This window comes from Carassius carassius, chromosome 41 (assembly GCF_963082965.1).
Source record: "Carassius carassius chromosome 41, fCarCar2.1, whole genome shotgun sequence".
Classification (NCBI taxonomy): domain Eukaryota; kingdom Metazoa; phylum Chordata; class Actinopteri; order Cypriniformes; family Cyprinidae; genus Carassius; species Carassius carassius.
In genome coordinates, this window is record NC_081795.1 from 5,909,481 (window position 1) to 5,919,168 (window position 9,688).

Genomic DNA, 9,688 nt, shown 5'->3' on the forward strand with positions numbered 1-9,688 from the left:
CCACAACTTAACGCGTTTATTCAGCTGGTGGACCGTGTTTTTTTTTTTTTTTTTTTTATCAAAAAGTCAAACAACTTTAATAGAAATAAATCTCAAATAATTATTTTTTTAATCATTGCAATTCAAAATAAACTTGAACTGTTAATTATTATGATATTTCAAATATATTTTACAGACTGTGATAATTAACAAACTTTTACCAGAAGAGAAAGTGAAAACGCGTGACTTTTAAATGACATGGCTAGGGACTTTTATTTTGAATAAATGCTTCAGCGTCCGCCAGCTTCACGCAGCTGTGGTGCGTTCTGGGTTGAGCTGGCTGAGTCTTTTTCTAAAAAAAAATCAACAAAACAACCGGTTTTTACGATTGCATTTAACTTAACTGTCTCTACACGTTCGGCGGATCTGATCTCAGTGAAGGTAACTTATGAGTTTAAAAGAGTTGTGATGTGGTTTTTGGTCATGCTTTGGCCCTCTATCAGCTGTCATTGATGTAGCTACTCTGGGGCCCTGTTGTACTCATCATTGATTTCCATAGTGTTTAGGACCCAAATATGACACATTAAAGTTTTTAACCTTGTTATGTATTTTCTGTTTGATTTGAATTGGTCCACCCAAACATTCAAAACGAAACGTTGCAAGTAGTAACGTTACTGCTGCTTTCAATGCTGTCTTGTAACTAGCATGAAACCAAAAACGTCCAGATTTAGGTTGTTTTTGTTGGATAACTTCCTGAAACACAATTAAAAAAAGCATCCATTCAGTAGGCATGCTTACTAAGGATTAAACTTTGGAGCTGCCAGTATAATCAGTGGCATTTTGCTTCCTGAAATAGTTGATCTCCTGGTCAAACCAGAAGAAAGATACAGATGACTGCTGCTTTTCCTTCTGTGCTTTAGTTTAGCCTGAGGATCTGGGCTTGATAGTGGGTGGATCGGTTATTTATCTTTATTACATGCATCTAGTATTATTTAGTTACCTCACAACCAAGCTGACAGTCTAATGAGCTTTTTTGTATTTGGGGGAAACTGTCACAGGCCAGGTTGGACAACTAGTGATGCTGTATAAAAGCTTATGAAGCATTGTTTGGTGTTTGGAGGTATTCTGTCTTATCGTTTGGAAGGAACTGAAAGGGATCTTCATTGGGTTCAATCATAACCAAACCAGATCATTTAAAACCAGTGTTGTTATTGGTAACCGAAACTAAAACTAGTAATAATTGGTAACTGAAATAAAATATAAATATTAGAAAAACCTAAACTAAAAGAAAAAAAGTAGAAATTCTGCCATGGCAACTAATTGAAACAATAATAATACAAAAAGGCTAGTATAAGATAAATAAGCTGAAGTATTAAAATTACAAAACAATTTAATGAAATAAAAACTGGTTAAAGTAAAAAAAAAGAAAAAATGAAAATGACAAATGCACATAAGAAAATTAATAAAACGTAACTATAATTATCATGAAAACATAAAAATAAAAGCAAATTTAAAATGATTCAGCACACTGCAGGAAAGAATTTACAGATGAAAATATCAAAACATTGTGTGCATTCATTAAGACTGAATTTGATTCTTAAGCCTGGAATACACTGCACACATTTTTGGCCTGATTTTCCACAAATTTACTGTCTGGAGAAGTTGTCACAAGTTGCCAGTCTGTAGATTTGAGTTGACTGAATCTATAGAAATCCGCACAGTGTATGATCGTCACAGACTACAATTTTTTTAGCTTTTAAACCATTTTAGAAAACATGTTGTTTTCATTTGTCACGCATCTCCTAGCAACAAGGCACACGTTTCTGCATGAGTTTGTTGTGATCGGAACAACTTGAAAGTCTGGTAGTGTGTGATCCCCAGTCATGTAGTGTATGATAACCAGTTTTTCTTTGTCACTATTTACAAAGTCGATAAGTGTATGATGCCTAGTGTTTTAAAACTCTGTTCAGAATTTTAAAGTTGTGTTGTGCATTCCAGTCTTAAGAGGATTCCTATTTAATCCCATTTCAATCTTTTCAGATTGGTTTCAATGTATGATAAAATAAAAAAAAATTCAAATTCCACAATTGCACATTCCTTTAGAATTTTTTGATTGATTGACCTGTTTAGGTCCTCCCATCACAGCCTTCCTCCTCTTTCCCTGTAGATGAATGAAGCAGCATTCCCCTCTCCCACAGCCGAGATGGCGGAGATGAACCGGATCCACTATGAGCTGGAGTACACAGAGGGCATCAGTCAGAGGATGCGTATTCCTGAGCAGCTCAAAGTGGCTCCGTATAACCCTGAAGAGCAGGATATTTCAGAGCATGAGATGCTCCACACAGCAATGATGCATGTTCCCGAGAGAATTGTAGTGGCAGGTATGAAATGGGAAGATCTTTGCACATTAAAGTGGGATAGAAGAGTGTATTGAGTGCTGCAGTGATGATTTTTGTTGGCTAACCCAGAAGTTTGCATCACCCTGGTTCCCTTGACATAAACCCAATAGGATTTTCCATTGGCTTTTGGATTATTGCAGAAAATAGGCTCTCTGACCACCAAAAGTTCAGGATAGTTATATATTTTGTGCATCATGATAATATTCACAACTTTTGAAGTCTAAATACAAACACCACAAAAACAAAAAGCTAAACATAGGCTATAAATGAACTACACCACAGTCACCACTAAGCATCTGACAGCTTTCATTATTTATATTTAAAAACATTTTCATTGATAGTTCGAATAGTTTGCACAAAAGTGATTTTAAACACAATGCCGTAACGCAGATTAGTAAATTTGATCTATTTTATGTTGTAGAACTAAACATGAAAATCTTGTGCTAAGCACAGACTTTATTTGAGGCATTTAACTATAAAGTCATTTGAAGAAACTCACTGACATCATGTCTGGAATGTGTGATAAAAGAAAAAAGTGACAGTTTTGGCCTACAAAAGTACATCATTCCTGTGGCACTCCATTAACATTATCAAAAAAACAAAACGATTAACTTCCAAAAATGTCATTTCTGTCCTTATTTACTCTCCCTCTCAGACGATTTTCAGTGGAACACAAAAGAAGATTTTTTTAGTAAATATTCTCTTGAGATTTTGGTTTCTATAATATAAAGTTGTTTTGGACCCCACTGACTTTCATTTCTTTTTTTAGGAGACAGGAATGACGTGCAGTTTCCCAGAGATCTGGACCTCATCCAGTCCACCCCGATGGAGTCAACACTGTCCCTCAAGACACCACCTCGGGTCCTCACGCTCAGCGAAACGCCCATCGACTTTCTCGAAATGGAGCACCAGAGCTCCACCAGCCAGCCCAGTGAAGAAGTAAGTGGGACAGACCAAATTTAGCTAGACAGAAGCTGTGTAAATGTAACCGGTAGTGAACGTCACTAAAAAAGGTATAACAATGTCTAAGTTTAATAAAATGAGGAAAAACCTGTCCGTGTTTGTTTTTTCTGCTTCTCACAGGTGCGCATGCAAACCAGGACACGCAGAGAGCGCTCGGTCAGCGAGAACACAAGTGTGCATCACAATGGCCAGCTTGCCAGAAACGACTCCATGTAAGTGCAAAGCCACGAATACACTTGCATATGTACTTTTGTTTCACGTCTGCCCTGTCAACATGGCCCTCTCACTCCATTATATGTTTTTTCTCCTCCCTGGTGTCTCTCTTTCTTCTTTCATGACACTGTCTCAAAGGGGGTGAGTTAGAGCCATGCATGAATATTGTATAGTTTCGAGAAGTTTCGGTTCGGCTTTTGTGCTTTTTTGTTTGTTTTTTTTTACCTCAGTGCATGTTGTTGCATGTACAGAAGTGGTGCAATCACACTTGTCAGTTGTGGTCAAGACCAATTTTATCACAATATAAAACAACTTGTGATATTGGTCAGTGTAGGTTAGAGTTGCTTTGTCAATCAGTTTCCCTCATGCCATGACTGCTTGACAGGTCTATTCTACTCTATTGTCCTTTACTCTATTCTATTCTATTCTATTCTATTCTAATGAATGGCCACTCCTGGAGCTGTTCACACGGAGGGTTTGTACTTGTACAAAAAAAAATACAGATCAGTCATTCTCCTTCAGCCTGTTGTTTCCTTGTTTTGACATGCTTGTGTTTTCTGTTTTCTGATTGGCTGATCTGTCAGTAAAAGTCTGTAAACCTACCATTGACCAGCATCTCTTTTTCGTTTTATAGACCCCAATCAAATTAAGACTAGTACAGCTTCTGCTACTTATCTAAATGTCGCGTCCATCAGCCAAACTGTCTTTTAGCAAAGTTTAGATTATTATTATTTTTTTAATAAATTTAGATTTAGTGAAAAGAACATTTTAACAGGATCATAATCTACTAATATAAGATTTGTTTGTATTTAAATATACATTACTGTTTAAAATCTTAAAAGTATGATTTTTGTTTTAAAGAAATGAATAATTTTATTTGTTGATCAAAAATGACAGTAAAATATTTGATGATACAAAAGATTTCTGTTTTGAAAAAAAAAATAGCAAAGAATCCTGAACCAGAAATATCGTAATTTCTACTTAAATATTAAGCAGCACAACTGTTTTCAGCATTGATAATAATAATAAATGTTTCTTGATCAGCAAATCAGCATATTACAAGGATTTCTGAAGGATCATGTGACACTGAGCTTCACTGGAATACATTATATTTTAAAATATATTTAAATAGAAAATAGCTTTAAAAATATTTCATAACTTTTTGAATCAAATAAAAGTGGCCTTGGTGAGCATAAGAGACTCAAATATTTTTTAAAAATCCTAACGACCCAGAACTTTTGGGTTGTAGTGTATATAATTATTTATCAATATTAATTAATAATAAATAATATAAATCAACAATAAACAGTTAACTATATGAATTAACGGTACACAAAATCATCACCGTTACATCAGTAATTATTACACAAAACCTGTTAAGAACATGTCCAAGTCTTGTATGAACAAATGTGCTTAATTAATAATTAAAACCATTTTTCTCTCAATCATTTTTTCTTGAAGAAAAATGAGGCTGGTGAAATATGACCTAGACACGAGATTCACATAAATACCTGAGCTGTGTTTCTGAAGCAGACTTCTTTTAAGGATCTCAGAGGTGAAGTTGTGTCTGTTTGGAAGTAGTGTAGATGGATTCCACGGTTCAGTAAACAGTAAACGGTCTCATCGTTAGTCTGATGTGAGTTCAGCCTTTTCAAATCCACTTTTGCTTGTTAAAGGGTTTGTATTGGGGTTGTGACCTAGTGTTGTTTTTATAAATATATGGTGAGGCTGTTGCCCATCGATTGCAGTCTTTATTTCTTTCTCCAACTTCTATTTCACTCTCGCCTTCTTTCTGAAACCTACAGTTATTTGACTTTCTCTTTTTTTATCTTCTACCTTTCCTTTCTTGTACTTCCGTTACGTGTCCTCTCTCTCCCTCTGTTTGATTCGGTCAGTATGACTCTCTCCCCCTCTGCTGCATTGCGCACTATGGCTCCTCTCGGTGGTGCCGAGGACGGGGTTAACCTCTTCAGCTCCCGCGATGTCCTTTCCTTCATCCAGTCAACCACACGCCGGGCCTACCAGCAGGTCCTGGAGGTCCTGGACGAGAACCAGCGCAGGTGACCTTTGACATCAGACCCCCTGAATCTGCCATGAGAGACTGACTTTTGGCTAAATTAGATGATGCTTCACTGAGTAACCAATCAAATGTGTTAGATTAGGCCAGGACCAAAGTCCTCCATGACTGATAGACATTTCACGTGTCATTCTGATTTGGTGAGAAAATGCACTAAGCATATTAGTACTGGCAGACAAAATGTCATACTTTAAACCACAAAGCACAACACACTACACATTTTAGAGGTATTTTGTTAAATGACAGCTTGTGTTGTTTGCTGTTGGATGTGGACACGCTGCTTTCCTAAGCTCCGTTTCTTCCTCAGCCTCTTGGTTTGGGGTTTTCTGTTTAGCATGACTAGGAATGTGTGCAAGATTTTCTTTCTTTCTTTAGTTTGAATCCTTTCTCTTTCTTTCTGAGCTTTTAGATTTCAGTTATGTTTGCACAAGAGGTTTGTGGCATTGCTGTAGTTTTTAAAGAATTGTTTGTGTTCATTACAAATTTGATCTTTTGATCTATTGACAGCATTTGTGGCATAAGCACAATAAAAATTATAATAATTATATATATATATATATATATATATATATATATGTATGTATATTTATTTATTTTTGTTAAATTAAGAAAAAAATCAGCCATTTTAAAAAAAAACTGAAATGTGTGGCTTGTATTTTGTTGTCATGAGAACTGTCATAACTATAAATGTTATTATATTTAAATTATTTTATTATTGTAATATTCCTTAAAACACACACACACACACACACACACACACACACACACATTTATTAGATCAAAAATACAGACAACAGTAATTACAATTTAAACCAACTGTTGTTGTAACATATTTTATAATGGAATTTATGGCTGTGATGTAATTAATTTTGCAAATGTAGTCTCAACTGAATTTCCTGCAGCCATAACGCCTTTCTTCAGTGTCACATGATCCATCAGAAATCATTTTAATATGTTGATTTGCTGCTAAAGAAACATTTCTTTGTATCAATTTTGAAAATGGTTGTAATTTATATATTTTTGTACTTGGGGACATATACAAATTATTTTCGTTGGTATTCAATATTATGCCACAAATGCTGTGAAGTGATACAGCCTTACATTGAATACGGACAATTTCTTTCATTTTGATTTCTGTGATGTGAATACCTGCACAGGTGCTATTCATGAGCTCATTTCCTGTGCTCTCTGACCTGCTTGGCATTAACTTCAGTTTCACTGACAGGCACTAAACTCTACTGTAGGTCTGAAATTGAGTCTAAAATTAATATTTTTGTGTTTATGTCTGTGCAGTTGGCTGGTTTCTTTTGAAAGGTTTATTTGATTAGAAAAAAATATTGACAGGGTCTGTGAGACAAAGACCACCTGCAGCATATCCCTATTTTATATTAGTTAAAGCGCATTTGCATGTTATTAAAGTTGGTCTGTCTGTGTATGTCTTCTTTTGTCCTTTCCTTCTCTCACTTTCTCCAAAATATCTCCCGCTTCTCAGCCAGCCATCTCTTAGAGGGGGTTCAACCCTCTCTAACCCCCAGCATGACGGCAGGTAACTTCCTCTCATCTCTTCCCTCTCATCTGTTTTTCTCTCTGTCCTTTCAATATAATCTCAGTGTCTTATGAAATGAGATGATGTATTTGACAGGCATGCCCTGGCCCCGCTGGACTCCACTACAGAGGGAGGAGCAGATGACATGGCTCTTGTGGACGCCACCTCTCTACGCAGACAGGTATTATTCCGCTGCTTAATATCGTGCAGTGTTTACAAAAAGAAACGTGAAAAATAAGAATTAATATTTTATGCACACTAGCATTCAGATTAATTAAAGTGCAATCCTTGCTGAATAAAAGTATTAATTTCTTTTAAAAAAATCAAATACAATTTAAAATCTTACAGATTGTCAAGCTGAACCGGCGTTTGCAGCTCTTGGAGGAGGAGAACAAAGAGAGAGTCAAGAGAGAAATGATCATGTATTCCATCACTGTAGCTTTCTGGCTTATCAACAGCTGGGTTTGGTTCCGTCGCTAAAGCTACATGGACTCTGCAATGTGGGAGGAGCAAAACCAGAACTCCGCCCCTCTCTTCTATGTGTCAAACTTCAGCCATGTTTTTTTTAATGGCTAAAACATTTTATTTTCTTCCCAGCAAGAGCAGTAAAGTCAGGGATAGCTTCTTTGTTTGAGTTTGTCTTTTTTGTTTTATTACTATAAATATGTATTTATACTTTTGTATTATTTGTACAACTGTACAATTGTTCTTTTCCTTGGTTTTGTACTTTTTTTTTTTTTTGTACATTTACTTTTTTTTCTTTTCTTTTGTGAGCCAAGCATGAACCAGATGTATATATTACTTCACCTGTCTTTGAACTATGGCTGTAATCATTTATTTTTCCATAGGTTTACTTATGTCAACTTTTACAGAGACCAATGGAATGGAACGCACTGATATATCATAGACAAAATAAATGAATATAATATAAAATAAAAATAATGTTTAGGTATTGTTGTGATTTTAGGTACCTTATGTACGTCTATGTTAAACATAGAAACCATACTTGTTAAGTGTGAGTTTAGTCATTATTTATTATGTACAACAGCCCATTATTGTAATATGCTGATGTTGTTATTTCTGCTGCAACCTTTTATGCAGGATATTACTGAAATGATACATGTTCAGTTTTCCCCTTACTGGTCCATAAACATTGTATTGCAAATGCTTTTATTTGAATAAATGACAGCAGCAGTGAATTGCACTCTATCCCGACTGCTTTTAATCTTCTGGAGATAAAGTACAATTAATGGTTTTAAGAATGACAGATTAAAATTAAAAGAAAAGTGCAAAATATGTACACATTAGTGTTATTTTATTATGTATTCTTATACTATTATAGTATTTATTAGGATATATATATATATATTATCTTTTCAAGTTAAGTTTTAAGTTTAACCAAGTTTTTGCATTATTTCAACTTAGCTTATTTCAGTTAGTTGCAATGGCAATATTTCTTTTTTTCATATAAGTTTTAGTTTTAATTAAAAATAACAACACTAGAATTTATATTGAGTCATTCATGCTTTTTATAATGTACTACTAAGTAAATGCCATATTGATGATTTATATATATATATATATATATATATATATATATATATATATATAGCCTATATAAGATGAAAAGAAGCATGTAATAACACACGTGACATTGAGAAAAGTGCAAATATGAATTTACAGTCTTCTTTACCCTATTGTCCTAAGAAATGTCACAGACCTTAGGTTAACGTTTAAAAACGATAGTACACAACTATAGCTAATTTGAATCACTTTTGGCGTTTTAATTTATTAGTTATGGAGTCCACCTTGATTAACGCATGTTCCTCAACGCTCCGGACACGTGGTGGCGCTGTGGACAGATTCCCTCTCGCTTTCCGTCGCTCTTTCGCGGCTGTCATGGCGGCGTGCAGGGCGCTCGTGAGTCGCGCTGTTTTACCTGTGCATTACCATCATGTGTGCAGAGGAGTGATGCTCACACACATCAGAGAGAAGAAGAGATGGATGAAGGCTTACTCGCTCATCATGGAGAGGAAGAGAAAGATGGAGGGACCTCCACCTCCAAAGCCACGGTCAGTAGAACATCTCAAGGCCACTCTCCGTGACTCAAATCATAGTGAGCTGCCTACATTACGTTTTAGTATTAGAGACCTGGTTTGAGAAATATATATATATAAATAGCTCATCTTAGCATATCTTAACTTAGCCCTTTTTGAGATGATTGCCATTGATAAACCTCATTAACATGTTGTTCCAAACCTGTATTTTTTTTATATTGTAGTAGATATAATACTTTTTAATGTCAAAACACACACAAACATATAACTAAAAATATATTCCGATGCAACACCTAATTATGTCAATTTACTGTCTATTTAACGTTTTAATTGGTGAGATTAATTGGGAATATTAAATAACGTGTATGGGTTATGATATAAACTATGTATGATTGTTTAGCAAGATGACACGAGCAGTAGTGCTGTTTTCCCCAAATATCTGCATGATTGCAAA

The 9,688-nt window shown here is 35.1% G+C and overlaps 2 protein-coding genes across 9 annotated transcripts in view; both read left to right on the forward strand.

The window, feature by feature from the left end:
* Window positions 1-268: 268 nt before the first annotated feature.
* Window positions 269-8,386, forward strand: LOC132123497 (mitochondrial fission factor homolog B-like). Of its 8 annotated transcripts, XM_059534140.1 has the most exons (9): window positions 269-420; window positions 2,147-2,360; window positions 3,034-3,069; window positions 3,148-3,317; window positions 3,462-3,553; window positions 5,450-5,614; window positions 7,124-7,177; window positions 7,274-7,358; window positions 7,526-8,386. In XM_059534140.1, exons 2-9 carry the CDS (start codon window positions 2,147-2,149, stop codon window positions 7,655-7,657), a joined length of 948 nt encoding a protein of 315 aa, XP_059390123.1. In that variant the 5' UTR covers window positions 269-420; the 3' UTR covers window positions 7,658-8,386. The 8 variants fall into 8 exon arrangements, with proteins under 8 accessions (XP_059390123.1, XP_059390125.1, XP_059390127.1 ...); XM_059534142.1 differs by lacking the exon at window positions 7,124-7,177; XM_059534144.1 differs by lacking the exon at window positions 5,450-5,614.
* A 614-nt stretch (window positions 8,387-9,000) lies between these two features.
* The window catches only part of LOC132123025 (large ribosomal subunit protein mL44-like), a 4,462-nt gene continuing 3,774 nt past the window's right edge, over window positions 9,001-9,688 (forward strand). The window contains exon 1 of the mRNA XM_059533557.1: window positions 9,001-9,331. Within this exon, the coding sequence (XP_059389540.1) occupies window positions 9,077-9,331 (255 nt within the window). The 5' untranslated portion in view covers window positions 9,001-9,076. The remainder of the gene's footprint in view (window positions 9,332-9,688) is intronic.

Coding starts and splice junctions, on each gene's coding strand:
- LOC132123497 (XM_059534140.1), top strand. CDS start 2,147: ATGAATGAAGCAGCATTCCCCTCTCCCACAGCCGAGATGGCGGAGATG. Junction 5,615..7,123: donor CTGGACGAGAACCAGCGCAG/GTGACCTTTGAC, acceptor CCCGCTTCTCAG/CCAGCCATCTCTTAGAGGGG. Junction 7,359..7,525: donor CCACCTCTCTACGCAGACAG/GTATTATTCCGC, acceptor AAAATCTTACAG/ATTGTCAAGCTGAACCGGCG.